Raw genomic sequence first — 27,789 nt, forward strand, 5'->3', positions numbered from 1 at the left:
TAATGTCTGGCATGCAGTAAGTACTGAACAAAATGACAGCGTTAGTATTGTCATCAGTCATTCTTCTGGCTGAGGTCAAGGCTTACTCTTTGGGAAGCCAACCGTCATGCTAGAAAAACCCTGAAGGGTAGCACTCAGCCCAAAAAATGAAACGCATCCTCCACTTAACCATAATTCATAATCTCTGGTTTTCATTTTAAATTTAAAAAATAACACATTTATATAAGTCTCAGGATTGAACTCTTACCAATAGTATTTTAACTTTTGTTTGAGATAATATTGGCAGATAACACAAATAATGCCAAAACCAAAAGAGAACATCCGCTGGTCACCTGAATGTCCTCAAATCTAATGTCCTAAGGACCCAGTGCAATATATGGATCACATTTCAGTGCTGTAAGCAAGTTTACCTATAGTTTTCCTTCTTGTTAGTTTGCCAGTGTCATTCTAATCACTTACTAACTAAACTAGTCTTTTTCCTTTTTATCGGTACCGGGGATCAAACTCACGACTGCCTGCTTGCAAGGCAGGTGCTTATGCCGCTGAGCTAAATCCCCAGCCCCACTAACTAAACTATTAAAGTCAGGAGAGAGAGAGAGAGAACAAGAGAGAAAGAAGGAGATCGATTCTGTAGCTTTCATAAGTGGTGTCTTAGCAACTTTCTTTAAAACAACAAAAACACTTAAGCACAGTGCATGATGACTATGTCAAAAGATTTCAGAAAACAATGTTGAATATATCAAGGTATTTCTAGCAATCTGAAACTTAGGCATAACCATAAAATCTTTTATTTTTATAGGCATCCCTTGGAATTTCACATTTAATGTAAAGTTTTATCCACCTGATCCAGCACAGTTAACAGAAGACATTACAAGGTAAATAATCATTAGTTACATGTGTGGTAGTAACTCTCCTCATCAAAAGCTCTGGAAATTTCCCAAAACTGAAGAAAAATGATGTGCTATTAAGTGGCAGTAGGCTGGGCTCCTCAAAACCACACCATCCTCCCAGAGGGTTATGTAGGGGTGAATAGCCCTTGAGTTTTTGGGGGTTTGTTTTCTTACTTTTCTCTCACTACCTTTCTTTTTATAGAGATCAAAAAAGCCAAAAAATCTCAGGATGGTTATTATTGCTGTCTTCCCTCTCCCTTCCCCTCCCCCTTCTGTACCCCCTCCCTTTCCCTCTCCCTCCCCTCTCCTTTTTGAGACAGGGTGTCACTCTGCAGTTTAGGCTGGCTTTAAACTCACTTTATAGTTCAGACTTGTAACAGTCCTCCTGCTTCAGCCTCCTGAGTGCTAGGATTACAGGTTATCTCCTCCTATTCCTCTTCCTCCTTTTGTAGTACTGGGAATTGAAAACAGGGCCTTCACACTGATTTACCTTCCTAACTGTTTTTATTTTTTGAGGCAGGGTCTCTTTTAGTTGCTAAGTTCCTCAGGCTGGGCTCAAATTTGCAATCCTTCTACCTCAGCCTCCCAGAGTGCTGGGATTTCAGGTATATGCCACCAAGCCAGCTGTATCTTCCTCTTAAACTGTACGGTTAGGTACATGATCCTCATGAATTGAATCTTCTTTGAGCCTATTTGACTTGCAAGTAATATTCTTTAAAAACAACGTACTGAATCCTTTAGGGAAAAGGAAAAGCAACAATATTGTAAAGAATACAGGCCAGGGATTTAGCTCAGTGGATAAACACCAGCCTTGTAAGCACATGGTCATGAGTTTAATCCCGGTACCAAAAAACCTTGCATGGAGCCTTATATGTAGTAGGTGCTTGGTAAATGTCTGTTAACTTTAAGTTGTTGGTTGCTAAGAAACTTTTTATATTCTGATTTTATTGATTATAGGCAAGTTTATAACTTCCAAGCCTCTGTTTTCATACATGTTTTTGTTTTTTGTTTTTGCACTGGGGATCAAATCACATCCCTGTGCTTGTAAGGCAGGCGCTTATGCCTCTGAGCTAGATCCCTGGGCTGTTTTCATATATCTTAAGGGAATATAAACTCTTTAAAAAATCTGATTATTGGGCTGGGGATTTAGCTCAGAAGCGTGAGTGCCTGCCTTGCAAGCACACGGTCGTGAGTTCAATCCCTGGTACCGATTAAAAAAAAAATCTGATTATTGCTGGGTGTGATAGTGAACTCATATAATCCCAGTACTCAAGGAAACTGAGGTAGGCTACTTAGCAAAACTGTCTCCAACATAACCAAAATTCTGTTTATTCCATTTTTTTGAAAGTTTATAATATTTTTAAAGATTACTCTGCTGTCCAGGCATACTTAGTACATTCATGAAGTTGAAATGCTGTATATCACCCTGAGAAAATTGTTTATTTCTTTTCCACAGGTAGTATTTGTTAAAGTTGTCATCTTTCTTCATCTAGGTTTACTCTGTATTTTTTTTTAAATTTTTTTTTTGTCTTTTTCATTTTCATCAGTACCGGGGATCGAACTCACAACCACCTGCTTACAAGGGAGGTGCTTATGCGGCTGAGCTAAATCCCCAGCCCCAGGTTTACTCTGTATTAAAAAAAAAAAAAAATCAAATCCCTAAAAATCTTTGCTAATTACTTAACATTTTAAAGAAGTTTAAGATTCTCCTTGTTTGGACTTTTCTAACTCTTCTTTCTAAACTGCCTTCCAACTATGAGTTCAACATAGTTATGGTATTTGTCTTTGATGGGAAAATTTCAATTACGGTATTTGTTTTGTCTTTGATGGGAAAATTTCAAACACAGTGGCAAAAAATAGTATGATGAGTAGCCATATGCTTGTCACCTAGATTGAACAATTAATGTTTTAACCTTTTTAAAAAAATCATTTGTGTTTTTCTTTTCTTCATTTTTATTTCTTTGGTTTGTTGTTGTTAACATGTTGACTTTTTTTTTTTTTTTTTTTTTTTAACTTTAGATACTATTTATGTCTTCAGCTTCGGCAGGACATCATTGCAGGACGTCTTCCCTGTTCCTTTGCAACCCTAGCATTATTAGGTTCTTATACCATCCAGTCTGAGCTGGGAGACTACGACCCAGAGCTCCATGGCGCGGAATATGTTAGTGATTTTAAACTGGCCCCAAATCAGACCAAGGAACTTGAAGAAAAAGTCATGGAACTCCATAAATCATACAGGTGATATCTCTGGGATTTACTCTGTTTATTTTGGCAGTAAGTTTAAACTCCTGACATGTTACTGATTCAGTGTTTGCCTAAGAGGGAGCAGGACGCCTTATAAAGAACTAGCATTTCCCTGTATGTTTGACCATGGCAAGTCACTGAATTCCTCTGAACTTCATTTCGTCATTGGAGTAATGGGCACTGCATAGTAGGATGAAAACTGAATGAAATGATAGATGTAAAGCACTTAGCACAGGACCTGGCACACAGTAGGTGCTTGATAAATGGCAGCTATTATTGTCTTACCTTTTCTCAGGTTTTAAACTTATTATACTATGGTGAATGCATCAAGATTCTTAGAAGTAAAGAATTTTAAACTTGAGATATACATACATGGATAGATTTTACAGAGCCCATGAAACCTTTGAACATAATTTTAAAAGTCCTTATTGATTACACTGCTTTTTTAAAAAATGAAAATTGCTACTATTATGGGGAAGTCATAACAGTAATCAAGAGCAGCTTATACATTAGTCTGAGCTACCCTAAAATGTTGCCTCTGCTTTGTTCTCATCTTCAGACCTCAGGTAATTCACTTAAATCCTCTGCACTTCAGCTTTCTTATATGTGAGGCAGAGGATATTGCCTCAGAAGAAACAGAGTGATTGCTAGATTTACAAAAGGTTACAGAGTAAAACACTTAGTATACTATCATAATGTTTTTCATATGATAAAAATTCACTAAATAGTAGCAAATATTAAAGTGCCATAAAAACTTGTGCCTACTATATGTTCACTGTTATTTGAGTGACTTACTATAGCTAAAATTTACACTTCAATGTCAAAGTGTGTTCTTGGCTTTAAATTAGTGTCCTGAGTTAGATGGCCAAGTTTCAAAGGGTTGCACTGCTCAAAGAGAAATCCAAAATGTAGTTCCAGTATGCTGCTGTCAAATTATTTTTTTAAGTTTAAAATTTTCTAGTATAGGGCCAGAGATATAACTCAATGGCCACAGTGTCTGCCTGGTAAGCACAAAGTCAGGTGTTCAATCCCTGGCACCAAAAAAAAAAAATTCTATTATAGTAAATACAGATACAACCCATTTTTGGGTTAGGTATATAGGTTAGTGGTAGAGGTACTTGCCTGTCAGGTACAAGGTTCTGGGCTCAATCCCTAATACCCCAAGAAACAAACAACCATGGTGGTGTACACCTGTAATCCCAGCACTTGGGAGGCAGAGGCAAGAGGGTCACTATGAGTTCAAGGGCAGCCTGAACTACATAGTGAGACACTGGCTGAAAAAACAACTAAAAAGAAAATTAATTTGGAGTCCTCGGTAATTATAACAATAGAGAGGTCCTGTTGGGTGTGGTGGTGCACACCTGTAATCTCAGCACTCAGAAGGTTGAGGCAGAAAGATTGCTGTGAGTTCAAAACCAGCCAAATGCAAAGCCAGCCTCACTGCATAGCAAGACCCAGTCTCAAAAGATAAAAAGTAAAGCAAAGGATAAAGAGGTATGAAGAGCAAAAAAAATTGAAAACCACCGTTAGGCGAATAGGACACATAGTTAAAATAACTGGCTTTGGAGTTAGCCTGTCTTGCATTGAATTCAGACTCCATTGCTTTTTAACACTGTGACTGTTGGTATCTGACTCCTAGAAAACCTGAGGCTTTAATTTCCTCATTTCAAATGTGAGGATGATAATGTGAATTTTATAATTGTTAAATCAGAAAGTTCATGTAAAACATTTAGCACGGTGACTAGTACATAATGAGAGCTCAGATATTTGGTGGGATGTTAGTAGTTCTTATCCTCATTTTAAAAACAGTGACTATGAGTCTGAGTTTAGAGAACTACTCTTAGAACTTAACAAAATTTAAGTAGATGGAACAGTCTGAAGGATGAATGGCTGTGGCTCAGTTGGTGTTCTGCTATAAGACAGAAACTGAACAATAATAGATTTCCATGACTAGAAAACTTGGAAGTCTGTCATCCTGGAATTTACTTGCTCCTTTTTATAAGGATTGGCAGCACTCACAAGGAGAAACCCAAATGGAAAATTTAATTTTGTCCAACAACATGGTGTTTTAGCCAATCCACAGAAACGTCTGCTGAGGCATAAATATTTTACTTGCATTGAAAAGTACAAGCAAATACCACTCTGCTCCTCACACAGAAAAATAGAAGACAGCCTATGTAAGCAGACCCTGTGGTGGTAGCCTTTTGCCGAGACAAGAATGGTGAATCAGAATCTATAATTAACTTTTCAAATTAATACTAGCAAGTCAAGTTTTAAAATTAATTGCCTTTCACTTATGGGCCCTAGGAAGCTGTATAAGCTTGTCCATTGTCCCCCATGTAATTATTTGAAATCACAATCCTTAATTTAGGAGATGCAACAAATATTATTAAAAGGCTGTCAATACAACTGTAATTCATGGAATGGCTCTTTTAACCCCACTTGCTTGAAATGAATAAAACCAGGGAAACAGCGCTATAATCCTTGTCTGTAATGAGCAAGATTAATCAGTGCCAGAGCTTCCTGGTTAGGTACTTTTATAAGTTGCAGTGCTTACAAGTAGTAAATTTTTAGGTGATAGTGAATAAATTCTGTACACTACACTTAATGGTTAGAGATATCTCATCTTTTCCCAGCTGTTTGGTAATCTCTTTAAAACGTCTTGGAAATTTTAGGAAAAATCCTAAAGTTTAACTTGTGATACTAATTTGTAAAATATATATGTTGTATTTATGTATACAGATGTCTATGGATGGTGAAATTATGAGAGATTTTCCTGTTTTTTTTTTTTTTTTTTTTCCTTAGTCATATTAAGGTGTCTGGCTTTTACAAATGGAAAAAGCTTTCTAGGACATAAGTAAAGCAAACTGATCACCAGGCAGAGAGGTAGTCTGGTTTAGGATTGGGTCTTAAACAGAGTGAGGAAAGTGTAGGTCCAAGGGCTGATGAGTTACAATTCCAGCCCAAGAGGGAGATAGTCAAGTATGGGCACTGTGTGCTGAGGGTTCCAGGCCAAGCAGAGCAAGAAGGGCATATATTTGAGGGCAGGGCCTATGGAGAATGTAGAGGGCAGGCATCTCTGTGGGTGTGCAGGCTGAAAGAGGACTCCACAGGAGAGATGTTCTAACACTGGGAGTCAGAACTTAAAGGTGGTATGGAAGGAATTACTGACAGTAATGAGACATTGGTTATATATGAAGTGGGAAAGAAAAATATTAGTAAAAATATGCAGGATAACAGTAGAAGGAAAAAGAAGTTGGTAAAGGGTGATACAAATGATGGAAAAAGAAGCTGGATGTGGTAGCACATGCCTGTAATCCCAATATTCAAGAGGCTGAGGCAGGAAGATTGCAACAAGTTTAAGACCAGCCTGAACTACATAGTGAGACCTTGTTTCAAACAACAATAAAAAGTTATAGAGAGAAACTAAAGTGAATCCTATGGTATTGCATTGAAATAGGAGATTTCAGAGTGAACTACGGTTTCCAACTTATAGAAAGATAAATATGAAAATATAGGTGTAGATACATACACTGACACACACATTGCATATATATTGCACTGGGAAGAGAGACTCAAAAAACGAGAAATGTCTAGAAAGATATGCAATCAGGCTTGAAGAGGCTCTCACTGGCCAAATCTGGAGCACTGTATGCAGGAAAATGATGAAAATAATTTATTATATTGCATTGAATAAGATGAGGATCGGAGTCCATACTGACTTAAGTGAGTAAATTAAAAGTTTGATAATAAATAGTATATTAAAAAGTTTCAAAAATATCCCACAAATGTAGTTACCAGTTAAAGAATTTCACAGAGGAAGCCTTGCAGACATCAGTGGTGAAAATGAATAACATCCGTGAAAACACGAACTGGAATTATGTGCTGCTGCATCCCACGTAGCTCTTGATGTCCCAGGGTGAGGATGTGAGAGGATGGGGGCGGAGGACAAGAGTCGGAGTACAGAAAACAGGCCGCGCGTAGCCCGCTCTCCTGATGGGAAGTACAAAGGAAGCAGAGGAGAGGGAGCAAGAGTGCGCCAGCGGCTGCAGCGCATTTATTTATACACTCCGGAGAATGAGTATCACATGAAGCCCCTCCGGCTGAGAGTTTATCCACGTGGCTTGTCTCAGGCACATGTTGCCGAGATTAGAGCAGTTTCCCGTGTGACTTGCCGCAGGCACCCAGTGTTCTTGAGATTAGCCTTTCTCTGGCCCACACTGATCAATCTTCAGCCACTCTCCACAGTGTACCGCCTGATAGGGTGCAGTGGGACACAGCCTTTCTCTGATATCTGTGTCGCAGTGGCTGGCGGCTGGAGGTGTAGCTCACTGGTTAAGTACTTGACTGGAGTCTAAGATTAGGGAACTGTTTCAGACTGAAGACTAAGCAAAACCGATGGTAAATATGGTCCTTCTGCAACACTGGCTAAACAATGAGGCTTGAGGACTATGTGCAGTATATATCAGCCTTGGTTGCCTGATTGTGGCATTATATAGAAGGTTGTCCTTATTTATAATATAGAAAACTTATACGAACAAAAATATTCAGGAGTGATGGGTCGCCAGATTGATAGCTTACTCCTCAAATATTTCGGGAAAAATCATTTGAATTATACATGATTTAAGCAATTATTTCAAGGCAGGTGTGGTGGTGCACACCTGTAATCCCACTCTTCTGGGAGGCTGAGCAGGAAGATTGAGTTTGAGCCCACTTTGGGCAATTTAGAGACTTAGCAAAGCCTTATCTCAAAAATAAAACGTAGGGGCTGGGGATTCAGCCCAGTGGCATAAAGGACCTGCCTGACAAGTGCAAGGTCGTGAGTTTGAGCCCAACTACCAAAAAAATAAATAAGGTAAAACATAAAAATAGGTCTGGGAATGTAACTCAGTGTGGAGGCCCTGGCTTTAATCCTAACTATCACAAAATCAAAGGAAAAAAGAATTATTTCAAAAATCCAAGCATTTTTTTTTTTTTTCTTTTTTGAAACAGGGTCTCCCTATGCAGTTCAGGCTGGTCTCAACCTCACTTTGTAGCCTAGGCTGGTCTTGATCTTGCAATGATCCTCCTGCCTCTGCCTCCTGAGTGCTGGGATAATATATAATATATGAACAATATAAATATAATACATAAAATAAACATTTTAAAATGCAAACATCAGCCAAACTTTAAACATATTTTCAACTAAGAAGTTTTAAAGTTAAAGATCCCTCTTAGCTGTGTGTAATGGTATAAAACTGTAATCCCAATAGTTGGGAGGCTGAGGCAGGAAGACTGAGAAATTAAGCCCAGTCTGGACTACAAAGGGAGTTCAAGGTTGGCCTAGTGAGATTCTGTCTTGAAAACCATTGTTTTAAAGTATAGTTATTTGTATACATAGTTTGAAATTTAAATCTGTACTCAATTGATTTGGGCCAGGGTGGTGGTGCACTTACGTTATCTCAGCAGTTGGCCAGTTGAATCAGGAGAATCACTGTAAGTTTGAGGGCAGCCTGGACTACATAGAAAGACCTTGACTCAGAAAAAAAAAAGGAAGAAAGAAGAGAAAAGAAAAGATTGGGGATATAACTTAGCATCATAAGTACCTGTGAAGTTCAATTTCCAGTACCAAAAAAAAGTCAAGTTAATTGACCCATAATGCCCGTTAACGTTGAAAGAGTCAACATGGGGAAGATTGTAGTATGCTTGCTTCATTTTTTTTTCTTTGTTTTATTGGTACCAGGGATCGAACTCATGACTGCCTGCTTGCAAGGCAGGCGCTTATGCCACTGAGCTAAATCCCCAGCCCATGCTTGCTTCATTTAATGTTTTAAATTTTGTCTTCAAGTTGAAGTGGTATAAATTATCCATCTTAATCTTATGATGAACCACTGAACTATCAGAAACTAAAATTGCAGTAATCTTTAATAGTTTACAGCTGGGTGTGGTAACGCACACCTGTAATCAGGAGGCTGAGGCAGGAAGATCGCTTCCAGGCCGGCCTAAACTTCAAAGTGGGACCCTGTCTCAAGAAAACAAAACAACAAACAGTTTACAGAGCAGTTTTATAACCATTATATTATTTGATCCTAATAGTCACATTCATTTATGTAGAAAGATTTTAAAAGCCAGTGGCATCCTGGTGTTTTAAAACAGGTGTGATTCTTCATAGAGGAGCTTGAGGAAGACGGTGGCTCCTTCCCCACTCTTAAGTGCAAAAGCCAGGGTTTAAGGACCTGAGTCAGTGACCTGAGACCTAATTTAATCCTGCTACTTCAAAATAAGATCCTAACCTGCTGTGATCTTGTAATCGTTCAGGGCCTGTTTCTTGATCAGAAAAGTGAAAATATTGAAGTTTGTGATCTTCAAGTTCCATTCCAACTTTAAAATTCTAAAATCCAGGCTGGAGATACAGCTCAGTGGTGCAGTGCCTGCCTGGCAGATGCAAGCGAGGTCTTAGTTCAGTTCCTGACACACACACACACACACACACACACACACACACACACACACACACAAATAGAATTCTAAAATTCACTGATAATAGTAGCAATACCAAAATTATAAAATAGCTGGTAGTAACCTTAACTGGAAAAGTACAGATGTATCACTTGGGTGAAAAAAAATTTATCCTACAAAACTTTCTTTTAATTGACTTGAATATGAGTTAATTTTCTCATTCTCCTTTTTTGTTTTTTAATCTTCTAATTCAGGTCCGTTAAATAAATAGAATTCAAGTGTGATGCTTTAGTGCTTACAGAGAAGTTTATTTAGGAAAGCTGCATTATTAACAAATCTGCAGCCTCTTCTGAGGTTTTTTTCCTTTTGGTTGTTGTTGTTCCAAGGATTCCTTTGTTCTTTTTAATGAGGGTAAAGACAGATGGGTTTGGGAGAGACTCTTCCTTATTAAGTGAAGAGATCCTGCTGCTCCCTATAGCTTGAGGCAGTCTTGTGGGAAACTGGCATTTCCATGTTATTTCTTTGGGGATGTGTCTGTGTTGTTACCATGAAGTTATACTTGATTAGTCTGAATTGTGTAGCATTAGGATGATGTCTTTGTCCTGAAGCCCAACATAACAGCTCATGAGTGCTTCTCAAAAGAGAGGAAACGTCGAACAGAAAAGGAAAGACTGTCTCAGTGAATGTTTAGACAGTGAGACTGAGTGTTTTCAAACAAATCTAATTCATTCTATTCCTCATAATGAAGATGTCTTAATAACAGAAAGCAGTCTCATTATCTGTGTGCTTCTATTAACCAATTTATTTTGTGTAGATCAGTGGGCAGGACACCATCTGTTACCAGAAATTTTCTTTTCATCAAACTTGCCCCCATTAAGAGTCCTACTTAAGTAATGTCAGCTGCCCTCTATAATAACTCAATTCAGGGATATAGAAAGAGAAAAAGGCAGCTAAGAGGATCTTGTAAATTGCACCATCCTCCCTGAGGGTTTAATTTAGTCTTCTCTCTGGTGAGAAAATTAGTGGAATAAATTTATGTATAATATAGGAAAAATGCTGTAGAGAAAACTGATGATGAATGACCTTAGGTACCTTTGAGGAAATTGTTTAGTAGGATTGAAAACAGTTTTTTTCTGATAGCTTTTTTTAGTAAATTTTTGTTTCCTCAGATCTTTCTTTGTGGGGCCGGGGCTATGACTCAGTGGCACAATGCCTGTCTGGCAAGCACAAGGTCCTGAGTTCAATTGCCAGTACCAAGAAAAAAACCTTTTTTTCTTAGGCATATTTTTAATTATTTAGAAACCTTTAGTGATAAGATTCCTTAGTTCCTTTTTGGACTATGAAATATATTTTGTGTATATATTGACATATGTTTATATAAAGTGCAGCAAGTATACAATTGTTATTACTGTAAATGTCACTATTGTGGCACTAAATTTTTTATTTTTATTATATCAAAGGTCCATGACTCCAGCTCAGGCTGACTTGGAATTTCTGGAGAATGCCAAAAAGTTGTCTATGTATGGAGTTGATCTTCATAAAGCAAAGGTAATGATAACTTTATGCATTTAATTACACAGGTCTGTTATGTATGTATCACACTTGTGGCATATAATATTTCCTATCAACACTTACCTGGGGTTTTTAAAACATTTAAAGAATTCTTTTTTTTTTTTTTGTACTAGAAATCGAACTCATAACCTCACCATTGCCAGGCTGGTGCTGTGCCCTCAGCACTTCATGAGAATAAAGTTTCATACCTAGTTAAAGATCAAAAGATGTAGCACACCGAGAAAAAAAAATTATATTTGTTTAAAATGCTGTTACATTAAAACATAAAGATGGACAGCAAGGCATATATCATTGCCAGTATCACCTATGTTAGAATCACCTGGGGTGTGATTCCTGAGCTCCTCCCAAATTTATGGACTTACTTTGGAGGAGAGGCTGTAGCGTTTCCAGATTGAATGAGCATCCTAACTGTTTTTGATGCCTGCTTGAATCTGAGAACCATTGGCCCAGGGTAATGGTTCCCAAAATGTGGTCAGCAGCATTTAGCATCACCTAGTAACTTGTTAGAAATGCATGGTTCACAGGGCTGGGAATATAGCTCAGTGGCAAAGTGCCTACCTGGCAAGCACAAAGTCATAAGTTCAATCCCTGGTACCAGAAAATACATAAATAAAATGCATAGTACAGTATCCTTCCCATGCTGAATCAGAAGCTAGGGGTGGGTCTCAGCAATCTCTTTTAACAAGCTCTCCAAGTGTAATTTTGATGTAGACTGAATAAACTTCAGTAGTTCAGTTAAGAACCATTAGGTTAGAATACTGAAAATTTAGGCTTTATTTTTCCTCGGTAGTAGGGATTAAACTCAGGGCCTTTCACACTGAGCTATGTCCCCAGCCTTTTTTATTTCATATTTTGAGACAGTCTACCTAAGTTTTCTACATGGTACTCAAACTTGGAATTCTTTTGCCTCAGCCTCCAAAATATTATAGGCACTTTATATCTAATTCTGCTTGACAGTGTAAGAGTGAATACTTAAGGCAAGTTGCTTGGTTTCTTTCTTTCCTATTTAGTTAGTAGACCGGCTGGGGATATCAGAGAGATTGTGAAGAACAAGACTCATGGGAGTAATCAGACATTCATTCAGAGGAAATTAACCAGTGTGCATGATGAGCAGATTTAAAATTATATCCAGTAAGACACAATCAAAAGAATATGGGTACTTAGCCCACAAATAGAAAAGTTCTGGGAAGATATAATATCTTTCTTTGTATATTAGAAAGATTGGATTGTGAGGCAGAGATTTTACTGTGGCTCCAAGACATAAATCTAGAAGTAGTAAAATGGAAACCATAGGGAAATAAGTTCAGCTGAGTTGACAAATTGTCTAGCAGAGCTTTTCAGAGATGGAGTGGGCTACCTCAGAGGGTATTGAGCTCCCTGCAGGTGTTCCAGAGTAGGGAGAATAATCACTGAGTTGGAATTTAGAAAAGGACATTCAAGCATCTGATCTGTGATTGGATAGGATAACCTTTCAGGGCTTCCCAGCCCAGTATCTGTTTCTTCCTTAAGTTCCTAAAGTTTCAATGCATGTTTGTGCTTTTTCCTTAAGATGTTTCTCTGGATTGTTTTAAGCTGAGTACTGTAACTTCTGTGAATCTCTAAAGTAGGTGGTAGGAATGTTAGTACATTAGATGAGGTGTGTGTCCAGAACTAAAATTGTTAGGTTTTACTTCTTATTTCCTGTTGAGCCTGATGTCAATCAGGAATGGGTGGAGTCAGACAATATGTTCCTTTCCCAAATGTTGTGAAGCAGATTGTTACTCTTAAAAAAAAAAAGATGTACCCACAGACTTCAAAATCTTAAGAGGGCCTCTGCTGGTAAATTTTCAATGAATTAATCATTGAATTAAAGCTGTATATAATTTCTGCATCTTTGTTATGCTTGTATATAACATCAGTGGGCACTAATATTTTTCTGTGTAATTATTTTAGGAAAAAGAGTAGTCAAGAAGCTAAACAAATAGTGATTCATAGAGGTAACACAGGTGAAATTTATTTTCCATGAATGACATAAATGGTTACTATTTTAAAAATTTCTTTAGGGGCGTGTAAATATGGCTTCATTTTGCCTTAATTTTTCTTCTAGGCTCAGTGATTTTAATTTAATACACAACATCAAGTATCCTTTTTATTTTTTTATTTGAGACAAGGTTTCACTATGCAGTTTAGACTGACCTTGAACTCACAGCAATCCTGCTGCTTCCCAAATGCTGGGATTACAGGCATGCACCACTACACCCGGCCTAACATCAATTGTTTTAAGAATCTGAGATTCTCTTACGTTGAGTTTGTATAGCAATAGAGTCAATTCTTAACATCATATCTGAAGGAATTACCGTTTTATCATGAAAAAATATTCTAATTATGCATGTGTATCTGGTAGCATACATGGCCCTAGGCCCTGCCCTGGCTGGTTTAAGCATAATACTCTCTGATTTAAGCATAGTACTCTCATGGATTATGGTGGTTATTTTTTATCATTTGCTTTGAAACTGCTTTTGGTTGTTAATGTCTTCAGATTATATAATAATCATCAATGATGTATTAAGCACTAGAGACTGAAATGTGGGTTACTTCTTTTTTAGGACTTGGAGGGAGTGGATATCATCCTAGGTGTCTGCTCTAGTGGCCTTTTGGTTTACAAAGATAAGTTGAGGATTAACCGTTTTCCTTGGCCCAAAGTACTGAAGATCTCTTATAAACGTAGCAGCTTTTTCATCAAGATCCGGCCTGCAGAGGTACAGAATATTTCTACCAAACCAAATACAGTGTTTAAAGCATCTCCTCATTCCTATTCTCCTTGTTATATCAGCCAAGAGGTCTCTCTATAGCTGAATGTTATTTTGTTTTCTAAATGGATCAGTACTTTAATGCATCTTTTCTTTCTTATTACTGTCTTCTGGACATTTCTCTTCCTATAAGTAAATATACTATTGCTAAAACTGAAACCTGGATTGATAAACTTGTTTCTTGTTTACTCGAGGCAGAAAAATTGATGGGAAAAAATTTAAATTGAGTTGCATGAGATTTAAAAGCTATATGTGGGGTTAAATTACTCATATTTTACACTACCAAACCCTTACCTTCTATAATTTAAATTTATTTGTATACATTGGTTACTGGGAATGTATTCTAGGGTTAAATTCCACATTTGATGGAGGGTGAATTGAATCCATGGCCTCATGCAAAAGTTCTAGAATTTAAATAGAGGATTATGTTCAACCTTTTACCAGGTAACTCAATTATTAGTTGGTAGTCAAATTTCAGAATATATTAACGCTGGCAATTTTAACTTTTATACTAAAGATCTATAACAGTGCAAAACTGCTTAAGTGGGAATTAAATTTTTTAAAAATGCCACTTACTAAGCAAAAGACTGGGCAAATCTAAAGTTAAGCTTCCTTATCATTGAAGCATTCCTTTTCACTCCTGCTTTGAAGATCAAGTACCAAGACAACTGTGGCAGCTCTAAACAGAAGAGAGCCCTTCTGATGGAAGGTGGCTTTTGTGTGTGTGTGTGTCACCATCTGCTGGCGAAAAATGGCTCACTACATGAACCTGGAACATTTGGATGTGCTGCCTTAAAAATCAGATGGAATGAATGTATTATTGCTCCTTCCTGACCTAGGAAAGTGGGAAGCTGCCCCAATTTCTTTCCCCATGTGTTCCCAGAAGACTTTTTTTTTTTTTTTTTTTTTTTTTTTGGCACAAAAGTGGCAGCTGGGTCAGTACTGGGGATAAAGCTGGCCTTGAGATGGCAGGGCCCCTCCTCCTACTTTTTCCAGCCTGCAGTGTTAGCATCTGTGAAAGGACAGTTATTCTCTCTTAACAAATAGGGAGTGGCGGGCTAGGGAAATGTCTTGCTGATGCTGGCCCTCCAGGTCCCCCTTCCCACTTGCCAGTGTGGTGGCATTAGAGGGGCAGACACGACTGAAGTGCATTCACACTACCCCTGCCTGCCACAGCCCACTGGGAAAGGGGGGACACTAGGGAAGGGAGGATGCTCTTCCTGTCTCTTCCTACACCTTCTCCCCTAACTAAAGAAATCCGAGCTTGGAAGCCTGGTGAAGCCTTAACTCTGGGAGGAAGTATAGGGGGAGCCCTTTTCCACCCTGTCTCCTCTCAGAGTAGTCTCTGTTTATAAACTCGGAGAGCCCAGCCTAAGAACTCAAACCCCCACAATTGTCCTGTCCCAATCTTCCTGGGCCCAACTGTGCCATGTCCCGGATTGGGGTGGTACAGGGATCCTTCTGGCGTCGCTTGTCTGCCTTGTACCCTCAGTCCCTTCCTACCTTTCTGTGTGACTTCCTTTTCCTTCTACCTGCCCCTGTAAATACCCCCATTAAACCTTTGCTTGCATTTTCCCTGAAAAAATAAAACTCGGGCAGGTATTATCATGATGTATTTAGTTTGTACTTTTTTCTTCTTTTTGTGGTGCTGGGGATCAAACCCAGGGCCTTGCGTATGCTAGATAGAGCTCTCGCAGTTTTCTGGGTGCTGTATCCCAATCCCTACACCATAACTATTGACCTGTACCTAGTATAGAGCATCAGTGTCTTCCCTCAAAGTTTCAACTCCAGCAAAAATTTATTGACTGCTTTCTTGGGTCAGGCACTGTTCTAGGGGCTAGAAATCTAACAGTAAACAAAAGCATTATATCTTTCAACAGTCTTACATATTAGTGTGAGAAGACAGGTAAAAATGTATGTGTTACTGTTAATAGGAATGATAATAGGAAGACCTTAGTCTTTACAACTGTCAGTATATGTGAAAATGTAGCATTTGTCCTTAATTAAAAAGCAATCAAGAGCAGGATTCTGAGAAGTAGAGTACTATGACTAATATAGAAGATTCACAGTGGAGAAGGTGACATGGTTTTGCTATTTTGTAGCTGTGAGACTGAACACTTAGGTTGTCTGATGCGTAAAAATACAGACAAATTGATCTAATATACTGGTATTCATAACAATAGGCAGTCAAAACTAATGTCGTTTTCTATCTTATGAAGGTTTCTGCTTAAGGCAGAAACAGAAAGGCAAGAGACCAACAGAGTGGTGTTTCTAGTATGCCTGGAAGAATATGGTTTGCTTAGTCCAGGAGATATCTAGACAAATTAATGACCAATCAAAAGAACAAAGAGAAAATATTCAGTAATTTAAGAATTTGGGAAATAATTCAAGAGACCTATTATATAACATGGTGACTATACTTAACAGTGTATTATACTTTATTCTTGAAAATTGCTAAGAGATGCCAGGCATGTGTGAGGCCTTTGGCTAAATCCCCAACAAAAAGCCTGCCCCCACAGGCTAAGAGTAAATTGTAAATATTCTCATCACAAAGAAAGATATGACTTAATATATAAATTAGCTTGATTTAGCTATTCTATAATAAATGCATTTTTAAAACAACTTGCCTGAACATAGTAAACACGTGCAACTTTTATTTGCTAATTCTTTTTTTAATTATTTTTTCAGTTTTGTTTTTTATTAGTACATGTTTGCAGTACATGATGATTACAATCCTTATGTAGAGTTGGCCTGTGTACATAACACATCTCCCTCCTTGATCCTTCTATCTGTTGGTCCTCTTCCCATTTGCAAAAGCTGTCTTGGGCCAGGGATACAGCTCAGTGGCACAGCACCCACCTGGCAAATGCAAGGTCCTGAGTTAGATTCCCAGGACCAAAAACAAAAAACAAAAACACCTCTATCTCTACTTTTTTCCAGTTCTTTTTTTTTAATCTCGTTTTCCTCCTTTCCCTTCCTTTTATCTCTAATTTCCCTTCTCACTTGAAAAATATCTTTCTGCTTACTACTTTTTATTTTGCTCTTTATTTATATTTCAGGTTCCTCATATAAGAGAGACCACACAGTATTTAAGTTTGCTTGTGTGATTTATTTCATTTAGTAAATTGTGGTCTCAATATGTATCCATTTACCAGTGACTGAAGTTTATCCTTCTTAATGGGAATATAAATATATATTTCCATTGCATATAAATACAGAAAACTTTTTTCTTGTTCTTTGTTTTTTTGAAACAAGTTCTCACTAGTCGTTCAGGCTAGTATTGACTTCACCATGCAGCCTACTCTGGCCTTGAACTCATGACAGTCCTGCCTCAGCCTTCCCAAGTGCTGGAATTGGAGGCATGCACAGCCTGGAAAACTTTTCAAATCATAGTTTGTTCTTAAATTGCTAACATTCTTATGTTTATGACTTCCTTGGTGGAACCATATTTCTATGTTATTTTATCAGTGTGATCAAATAATATTTCATGTTTATTTGTGTGTTTTTAGCAAGAACAGTATGAAAGTACCATTGGATTCAAACTTCCCAGTTACCGAGCAGCTAAGAAATTGTGGAAAGTCTGTGTAGAGCATCACACATTTTTCAGGTATTAGTCTCACTTAAATATTATTTAAGGACAAATTTATGTATACATGTTTCTATTTTAAGTTGCTATTGAAATTTTCTTCATGTGATTGGCACTTTTACATAGCTTAGGTTGGATCTTCTTAAAACAAAATCGGGTCTCCCCCATTTGGGCTGAGAAGCATACCTCAGCATTCTCAAAGCCCCTTCCTGGGTACAGTAGGAGAGAAGTGAGGAGCAGGAATCTTTGTTTGCTAGGTGGTATATGATTGTCCTAACTAGCTAAAAGCAGACCTAGATTTGAACTTTGTTACTGTCCAGTCTTCTAAGTTTGGTTGTTCAATTTCCTGTGTCTATAAAATGGTGAAAACATTACAAGGATGTAGTGAAAACATTGCAGTACTATAAAAGCATTTTGAAAAACCAGAAGATGCTCACTATAAAAATATAAGCTAATATTAGTAAGATAGGTCCCAACTAAATTTTGATTGCTTTCATGTATGACATAGAACTAAAATAATGATTGCTTGATTGAAAAATCAGTGTAGCTATAGTTAAATCATGAAAATTGTGAAACATTTTTATTCTCGATTTTATTTTTACCTTTACAGTCTCAGAATAAGATACAGATTTATTAATTATGTGACTATTAATTTTTCCCTGGAGAAAAAAGAAGCAGGACTTGTCATGTACAAGTACAAATTTCCTGTGATGCATGTTATTATTATATATATCTAAGATGTATCAATAAAATTTTTCTAAAAAGTACTTTTTCCCCCCAGATTGACTTCTACAGATACCATTCCCAAAAGCAAATTTCTTGCCCTGGGTTCCAAATTTCGATACAGTGGCCGGACTCAAGCTCAGACCAGGCAAGCTAGTGCTCTAATTGACAGGCCTGCCCCACACTTTGAACGTACAGCAAGCAAACGGGCATCTCGGAGCCTTGATGGAGGTTTGTATTGAATATTAATGATTTATTGTAATTGAATTATATTTGAATTGAATTGTAATTCATTACAAAGATAAAATAAGTATATAGTTATCTATAGGAGAAACAAGTTTTCTCAGATTTACAGAGAATCTCTGTGATAAAATGAAAGAGATTTTATTAATTATCTGATTTAGTGGAATCTATCATTTTTATTTTATTTTTATTTTTATTTTTTTGGGACAGTCTCACTGTACAGTTCAGGTTGACCTTGAACTCACTGTGGAACCCAGCCTGGCTTTGAACTCATGGCGATCCTCCTGCCTCAGCATCCCAAGTGCTGGGATTACAGGCATGTGCCACCAGGCCTGGCAAATCTATCTTTTTAAAAAGGAAAAGTAGTGTTCAAAGAGAATAGTGACTCAATTAGGAGTTCACTGGAATTTCACTTTGTTCAACCTCAAGTTTGTTCAGGCTCAAACCTGAAGTTTAGTGCATGGTGGGCAAGTGTTCCATCCTTGAGTTACATCACTTTCCCTTTTTATGTTTTATTTTGGGACAGGAACTCCCGAGTTGCCCAGACTTGCCTTGAACTTGCTGTTCTTCTGCTTCACCACCACCCCCTGCCAATAGCTAGGGTTACAGGCATGAACTACTGCACTTGGCTGTTAAACAGCTTATTTCCTGTCTCCTCTGTGCCGGGTATTGTTCTGGTCACTGGTGATACAGCTGTGAGCACACAAATGTGAAGCTCCATGGAGCTTTTGTTATTGTGTGGGTAGAAAGAGCAAAGAACAAAACAAAATAATTTTAGGTAGTGATGAATATGAAGAAAATAAAATGGGGAATGGGATAGAGAATATCTGAGGATAGGGAAGGCTGAGGAGGTATTTAAGATTGGGCTGTCCAATCTAAATTTAAAGGGTTTCCTTAAAGAGCTTCATTTGAGTTGAAACCTGAATTATAACAGTTATGGGAATTATGTCATCCCAAACCTGAAAAAAGCATTCCAGATGAAGGGTAGCAAGTACAAAGCCCTAAATGCACGAATGAGCTTGGCATGAGTCTAGATAAGGTCTGTCCTCCAAACCTTCATGTGCTGATGGACATCTTTGATTTTGTTATGTCTGATTCAGTACCCGTTGTTGTATGCAGCAATTAGGAACTATTATGTGGCTGAGGAATTCAATTTTAATTTCAATTTAAATAGCCACGTGTGGCTAATAGCTCCTGCATAGGTGCCACGGGTCTCGATCCTTGTAAACAAAGGGCAGAGGAATGTAAAATAAGGGCATTCAGAGAAGCAGGTAAGAGTCACCACAGGGAGTTTAGATTTTATTTTTAGTGGGAAACTATTAGAGAGAGCGATAAAATTCTGACTTCTATTTTAAAAGAATACTGATCACTAGGTAGATTTCACTGAAGTGAGGGTAAAACCAGAAGCATGTTAAAGCTGGTACTGGATCTAGGTGCAAGATGATGACTGCGTAGACTTGAGTATTGGTAAGAAAGACCTTAAGGGGTCAGGGATGGGCAGAGAGTTAGCTCATTGGCATAAGTGCCTGCCTTGCAAGTACAGGGTTGTGAGAAAGAAAAAAAGAAAGAAAGAAAGAGAGAGAGAGAGAAAGAGAGAGAGAGAGAGAGAGAGAGAGAGAGAGAGAAAGAAAGAACGAACAGAAAAAAGAAGTGAAGAAGTGGTTGGATATACATTTTGAAGGTAGGGGTGACAGTTGCTGATAAATTAAGTATTGGGGATGGTGAGGAAAAGGGAATCAAGCTTTATTCCTGGGTTTATTCATTTACTACAGCGAGAGAGACACTAGGAGAGGAACTTAGCTGGGATATAGAAGATTCTGTTTTGGATGGGCATCTAACCTTCTTGTACTGTATTCACCATGTTCGTGTAAGACCACTAGGCAGTTCCTTGCTAATCCTATCAGTCATCCTACACCTAATCAAGCTTGGGCATGAGGAACTATTTTAAGCCTCATTTTTTAGGTGAGAAAACTGAGGTTGGAAAGTTTAGATCACTTGTTTCATCTCACAGCTTTACCACCTAACCAGTTGCTAACCTAGAAGAAAAACCCACTACTGTCAATAGCACATCCCATGGTATTTCCCACTAAATGGGGTTTGATGGTTATGTAGATGCTATGCCTAATGTGTCGTTTCTTTCTGATAGCAAAAATAACCAAAACTTCAAGGGTTAGTGAACTTTGGAAAGAGGAACAAGTTTAAAAAGAACTTTACTTAATAGAAAGCACATCCTGACTGCTCTTTTTTTTTTTAGCTGTAGGAACCGCACAGTTCAATTTAAGGTATTAAATAGACATGATATCTTCTGTTTATTGACTAATACTGACCAATTATTATTAATTTATTCACTTTTCCTGGGGAGGCAAGATCTCCAAAACTTTGCCTTTGAAATACTCTAGTAATGTTTGAAAGTCCCAGATTAAAGCATGTAAGATCATACTAATAGATTACAGTTATAACTTTGGTGACTTGATCATTAGTATCATAATTTTAAGATTTAAAAAATTTTAGAATGATTATCACAGCTATCTAATTTTATAGAAGGTCTAAAGCCTAGGAAAGTATTTTGTCAAACTTAACATGTTTGTTAGTACAATGTAAGGGCACAATTCACATTATTTAGTACTCAGATCAATCCTTTTTTTCTTTGACTTAGTTCATGCCATCTCCTTCATGTATGTACATTTTGAGAATTTTTAAATGCCTGATGCTGGGCTGGGGATTTAGCTCAGCCGCATAAGCGCCTGCCTGGCAAGAGTCAAGTCATGAGTTCAATCCCCGGTACAAAAAAAAAAAATGCCTGATGCTAATTATTAACTAATCCTAATACTAATTACCATAGTACTTTCTACATTGTGTGCAGTAGATACATAAATATGAAAATAGCATGTTTTTTTCTATTTAGTTGAATGTGAGCTGAATTTTATATCTCAATTTTTGTGAAATATTTTGAATAGAAATTTCTGAGGCTACAGATGTAGCTCAGATGGAGAGTGTGCTTAACACACACGAGGGTTTAATCTCTAGCACAAAAAAAAAAGAAAGAAAAAGAAGTTCCTAGTACAACTATTGTTTCTTTAACGTGAGAGAAAAATACATTGAAAAAAAATTTTGTCAAATATTTACTCAAATCCTGACAACTAATAAAGTTGGGTATTTTTCATAGTATTTATATTTTATTTTATTTTATCGTATTTTTTGGTACCAGAGATCAAACTCACAGTCTCATGCTTGCCAGGCAGGTGCTTATGCCTGAGCTAAATCTTGGGCCTTTTTCATAGTCTTTAAACTATTTGCGAATTATTCTTTCTAAAGTGCTTGTTCAGATCTTTTGTTCGTAATTCTGTTCAGTTGTCTGTTTTTAATAGTAAGGTATTTTTTATATAAAAATACACATCTTTTGTCAGATGTACACATTAGAAATATAGTCTACTCTTTTGACTTGCTTTCTTATTCTTAATATTTCTTTTAATGTACTGAAATTCTAAATTTTACCATAGTTATATAGTCCAATTTATTTATTTGTTTTTATTGTGAGGAATTTGAGAGTCCTAGTTAAGTAATCTTTGCCTCCTATGAGTGGCCAAGAAAATATTTTCCAATATTTTTGTGAAAACCTTTGCTCATTTGCATTTCATATTTAGATAAACATTGTATCTGGAGTCTGCTTTTATGGATGAAATATGAGAGAGGTCAAAATTAATTTGTTAGAGATTCAAGACACTGTATTTACCCCACTGAATTACAGTATTGTCTTTGTTATCAACCAAGTGGACATAATTTTGAGATTTTATTTCTGCTCCTCTAATCTGTTGTATTGATCTTGTCCCCTATCCTTGTGCCACTACCACCCCATCTTAATTGATCTGATATTGTAAGTTCTACAACTGTAGTCTTTAAGATTTAAGATTATCTTCCTGTTCTTAGCTTTGATGTTTTCTTACATATTCTAGAGCCAGATTTTCAATTTCTATCAAAAAAGTTTTAGGAATTTCATTGGGATTGCAGACTATATAGATCAGTTTGGAGGGAGTTGGTAATAAGATGTTGGGTCTTTCAGTCTGTGAACGTGGCCTTTCTGTCCTGTGATGATTTGATCTTATCTAATTAATGTCGACAATATTTTGTGGATTTTAGGGTGAATGACATTCATTTTGGGAGGGAGGGAAGTTGGTTTTGAAATAAAGTCTTACAAGGCAGTTTAGGCTAGGCTTTAGGCTAGGCTTGAACTCACTGTGTAACCCCTCACTGGCCTCAAACTCACAGCAATCCTCCTTCATCAGCCTCCCGAGTGCTGGAATTACAGGCATGAGCCACCACACCAAGTTGTATTTTTCGTTAGGTTTAGTAATAGGTATTTGAAAGTTTTTGCTGTTAAATGGTATCTTTTAAATATTTTCTTTTTGCTTTGCTACAAAAAAGTATTGATTTTTCTAGTTTGACCTTGTATTCAGTGACTGTACTAAATACTTATTAATTTTAATGGTTTATCTATGGGTTATTTATTTTGTGGTAGAAAAGATTGAACCCAGGTCCTCGTACATGCTATACACTCTACCACTAAGCTATACCCCTAGCTCTATCTGTGAGTTATTTTGGGTACACAGTTAAATGTATGCAACATCAACCAAAAATAATAATATTTACATTTCTTTACCAACTTACTTTTAATTTTTTAAATTGTTTTATTTTTGGTTGGGACAGCCAATGTAATGCTGCATAAAAGTGTTAATAATTAGATCTTTCAGTTTCAGGGAGAAAGCTTTGTTATTGCATCATTAAATATAATGCTTGTTCTAGGTTTTGTGTAACTACCCTTAATCAGATAGAGAAAATTTTCTCTTTTTTCCTCTTCTCTTCCTCCTCTTCCTCCTTCTCCTCTTTTTTTTTTTTTTTTGTCTTCTGCCCTCTTCTATCCCCCCAACATCTGTGTCTCTGTCTTTTTTTTTTTTTTTCCAGTATTGGGGATTGAACTCAGAGCCTTCACACTGAGCCAACTCTTTTTTTAAAACCCTCAGCAAGGTCTTGCTAAGTTGCTCAGGCTGAGCTCAAACTTGCAATCCTCCTGCCTCAGTCTTCCAGAGTTCTGGGATTACAGACATGTGTAGCCATGCCTAGCTGGAAATTGTCTTTCATTCCTAGTTTCCCATGAATTTTGTTTTGTTATTTTGTTTAATGAATTAGTGTTGACTTTTGTCAATGCTTTTTCTTTAATAGATTTTTCTACTTTTTATATTTGCGGTGAATTACTTTGATTTACAGTCTTTAAATGAAGCAAGCTTTCTTGGAGTAGACCCAGTTTACTCCAATCTTTTTTCTTTTCCAATCATTTAAAGAGGTTTGCAACTATAGTTATTTCTTCATATTCTCAGGTTTGGCATCCACAGAAATATTTGAAAAAAATTTTGTTCTGTATTGAACATGTACAGACTTTTTTCCTCATCATCATTCTCTAAACAGTACAACTATTGATACAACAGTTACATTGTATTAAGTTATTAAGTATTATGACTAATCTGGAGATTCGTAAAGTTCATAGAAGCCAGATATGGTGGCCCTTGCCTGTAATTCCAGCACTTGGGAAGCTGAGGCAGGAGGATCACTGTGAGTCGAGGCCAGTCTGGGCTACATAGTGAATTCAAGGCCAATCTGATCTATACAATGAGACCCTGTCTCAAAAAGAAAAAATTTAATGTCTATGGAAGAATATGTGTAAATTATATGCAAGTATGATATCATTTTATGGAACTTGGAACTCTGTAGATTTTAATACCCAAAGTGAATACTGGATCCAGTCCTATATTTTCACAAGAGAAAACTTTCCTGTAATGTTTTTTATTTATTCATTTTAAAGAGGAAAAATGACCAAGGAAAATAGAACAGAATAAAATCAATCAAAATAAACCTGAGTAAGTGATACAAGACTTCCACACATTTTGAAATCAACAGTAGTTACCACAATGCCTTTGTTGTCTTCAAAATAGCTGCAGATGGGGCTGGAGGTTTAGCTCAGCGGCATAAGCACCTGCCTTGCAAGCAAGCAGTCATGAGTTCAATCCCTGGTACTGATAATAAATAAATAAATAAATAAATAAATAAAACAACGAATGCAATAACCTCAAAACAAGCCAGTAAGTAGTAAATACATAATGGCTTCCATTACGTGTCTTGCTATCTTTCAAATAGCTGCTCATGCCATCAGAGTTAACATAAACAAAAGAGAATAAACCCAACCCCAAAGAAAACACAATGAAAATGATATGGTTTCCGGGGGGCGGGGGATCCTCTCCCTGTAGGTCGTGGTTGTCTCCCTCCGCAGTCCACAGATGACGCTGACTCACTGAGAGAGCCTTGAGTCTGGCTCTCCGCAAGCCAGCAGTGGCCTATGCACGCTGCTGGTGTCTGGGCCTTTCCTGTAATGCTGTTATCAGGTTTTAAACGTCAAGTTCATGGTGGCCTCATAAAACTGAGAAGGAATCCCATTTTTCTTGTTTTCTTGAAGAGTTTGTAGAAAGTTGATGTTATTTTTCCTTAGTGTTTTGAAGAATTCATCAGTGAAACTGAGGCAGCCTAGGCATCTCATGAGAGGGTTACAGACTCAGTGTCTGTATGAGATAAGGAACTATGAAGAGTGTAAGTTCTTGATTAAATTTTGGTAAGTTGTGGTTTTTTTTTTTTTTTTTTTTAAGGAATTGTTTGCTCCTCTTTTTTTTTTTTTCCTTTGTCTTTTTGAGACAGGATCTCACTATGCCGTTGAGGCTGACCTTGTGCTCACTTTGTATCCCAAGTTGGTTTTGAACTTGCAGTGATCCTCCTGCCTCACCCTCCTGAGTGCTGGGATTACAGGTGTGCAACCATCATGCCCAGCTCCTGTTATTCTTTCTAAATTTTTAAATTTATTGACATAAAGTTAGGTATCTTTTTAATTTCTGTATCCTATAGCAGTGTCCCTTTATGTGTTCTTGGTATTGGTAAGCTTAACTTCCTTTTTTTTTTGAAGAGTCCTTCTAGAGATTATTAATTTTAGTAATTGTTTTAAAGAATGAACTTTAGGTTTTTTTTCCCATGTATTATTTTAAAATGTAATTCACATCACTCTATATCTTAATTATTTTCTTTTTACTTCAATAGAGCTGTTCTTTTTCTAATTTCTTGAAATAGTTATCCATTAATGTTCATTGTTTCTAGTATCTAGCCTTAAAATTTAAGCTGCTTGCCTAAGGTCATGGAACTAGTTAGAACTAGAAGAAGCTTTTTTTCTTTTTCTTTTTTCTTATTATTTTGGTAGTAGTAATACTGAGGTTTGATCCTGGACCTTTACACTGAGTGCTGAACTACGTCACCAGCATTTTTAAATTTTTTATTTAGAGCCAGTGTCTTCCTAAGTCATTAAGTTGTCCCGGACAGGGCTTATATTTGTGATCCTCCTACCTTAGTGTCCCAAAGTACTGAAATTACAACATGTGCTACCACACCCAGGTCCTGCATATTTTAAGCCCCGGAGTTGCATATAAACTGAGTAGACAGTTGTTTTTTGTTACTGTTTTATAATTTTATGTGTTCGATTTCTCTGTGCTATCTTCTCTGTGTAAGAACCGGGAACATATTCATGAAACTATTTTTCCTACCCTTTCCTATATCTCCATCCTCCTTAAAAGAGAGGTTTCTTGTTATTGGATCCGTCATCCTTAAAAGAAAAAAAAAAAAACTGTATGCTTGCCATAGCTTATGTCTAGATGTCCCCCCAAAGCCTCATGTGGTCATAGGTGGGGCTTTTCAGAGGTGGCTGGATCTAGAGTGTTGATGCTAGAATGTGCACCACCTGGAGTGTGAGTGCTACCTGCCCTTTGAGTGGCTCAGTTAGAGAGGAAGGGACAGAAAGAGGGCTGCTGCGTTGTTTGCTACTTGCTGCCTTCTGTCTATCAAGAACTGTTTTTCCTCTGTGATGCCCATGGCCATGCTACCCTGCCTTGGAGCCAGCCCACAAATCTGTGAGCTAAATAAACCTTTCCACCTTTCAGTGTTGGATAATTTGTCTCAGCAATGAAAAAAGTAAGGCAATGCTAGAAATGCATTAGGGAAACTTTCTGAAGAGAATACCTTTTAAGGGGCCTCACTTTGATGACACAAATGAGCACTGTGTTTCATTTTTGTTTTTGTTTTTTGTCTTTTTTGAGACGAGGTCTCGCCATGCAGTTCAGGCTGGCCTTGAGCTCACTTTGTAGCCCAGGCTGGCCTCTAACTCTCAACGATCCTCCCACCTCAGCCTCCCAAGTGCTGGGATTATAGGCGTGAACCACCACACCTGGCAAGCACGGTGTTTCAAAACATCTGCTTCACTAGCTAGAGAAGCACCCTCATTTTATGGTAAAAGCATTAAGTCACGAGGATAGCTAATAGTAGTGACAGGGATTTTTCAGGTATTTGGGGGGTACTTGTTTTTCAAACCATTTCCATGTATTTTTGTTAAATATTAGTAATCTGGAACAACAAGAAGAAGTATATGTAATTCTTGTTTTACTTATGAGGAAACTGGGACACAGAAATGGTAGGTAACTTGTTAGGGTCGCACAGCTGTGTAGGTAGTTGATCCACTTGGTGACCAGTGGTCACCCCGACTGTTGCTAGGGGGATTACCTCCCATCCTTAGCATCTTTGGAACTTTACAAAACATGTGCCTACACTGCACCCGCGGATGCTGTGTCTGTTTGAGGTGGACTCACACATCAGCGTTTTTTTGTTACTGTTCAAGATCCCCTGATGAGTCACCTAAGCCCTCTCGTAATGGAAGAGCCAAGCATTGCCTACCTGCCATACCTGTAGCATACTAGAAGAAGTTGTGCTAGTGACAGCTAGAACTAGAAGTAAAGTTTCCCTTTACTCACTGTATTTTTGTTTGGCTGAGGATGTGGCACAGTGTTAGAGCTCTTGCCTTGCGTATGCAGGGCCTTAGCTTCAATCCCTAGCACCACAAACACAAAAACAACACCAGCTATATTTTTGTTTGTTTACAGTAGCAAGTATTGGACTCGGTGCCTTTGCACTGAGCTGTGTTCTCAGGAATGTGCTGCCGCCCTCCTCAGCCCATTTTAAAAATATTTTAGACAGGGTCTCATTATGTCATTGAGTTGCCCAGGTTATGTGCACACCTGCAGGTCTCCTGCCACCATACCTGTCTTTACTCTGTTGGGTTTGAGTTTTATGTTTCACTGTCCTATTATAGGACTAGGTTTCTGTTGTTGTCAGCCAAGAGCAATATAGTAACTGAAGTTAGTGGATCTGTTATCATCAGCACTTTGCTTTG

The 27,789-nt window shown here is 37.5% G+C and overlaps 1 protein-coding gene across 24 annotated transcripts in view; it reads left to right on the forward strand.

The window, feature by feature from the left end:
• Positions 1–27,789, forward strand: part of Epb41 (erythrocyte membrane protein band 4.1) — a 190,101-nt gene that overhangs the window by 105,909 nt on the left and 56,403 nt on the right. For all 24 annotated transcript variants that reach the window (XM_013153863.3, XM_013153854.3, XM_063235915.1 and 21 more), the window contains 6 exons: positions 800–875; positions 2,910–3,128; positions 11,033–11,120; positions 13,730–13,882; positions 17,443–17,540; positions 18,301–18,473. In XM_013153863.3, the coding sequence (XP_013009317.1) occupies positions 800–875; positions 2,910–3,128; positions 11,033–11,120; positions 13,730–13,882; positions 17,443–17,540; positions 18,301–18,473 (807 nt within the window). The remainder of the gene's footprint in view (positions 1–799; positions 876–2,909; positions 3,129–11,032; positions 11,121–13,729; positions 13,883–17,442; positions 17,541–18,300; positions 18,474–27,789) is intronic.

The sequence above is a fragment of the Cavia porcellus genome, unplaced genomic scaffold (genome assembly GCF_034190915.1).
Source record: "Cavia porcellus strain 051 isolate PalLab524CR breed Dunkin Hartley unplaced genomic scaffold, mCavPor4.1 scaffold_25, whole genome shotgun sequence".
Taxonomy (NCBI): Eukaryota; Metazoa; Chordata; class Mammalia; order Rodentia; family Caviidae; genus Cavia; species Cavia porcellus.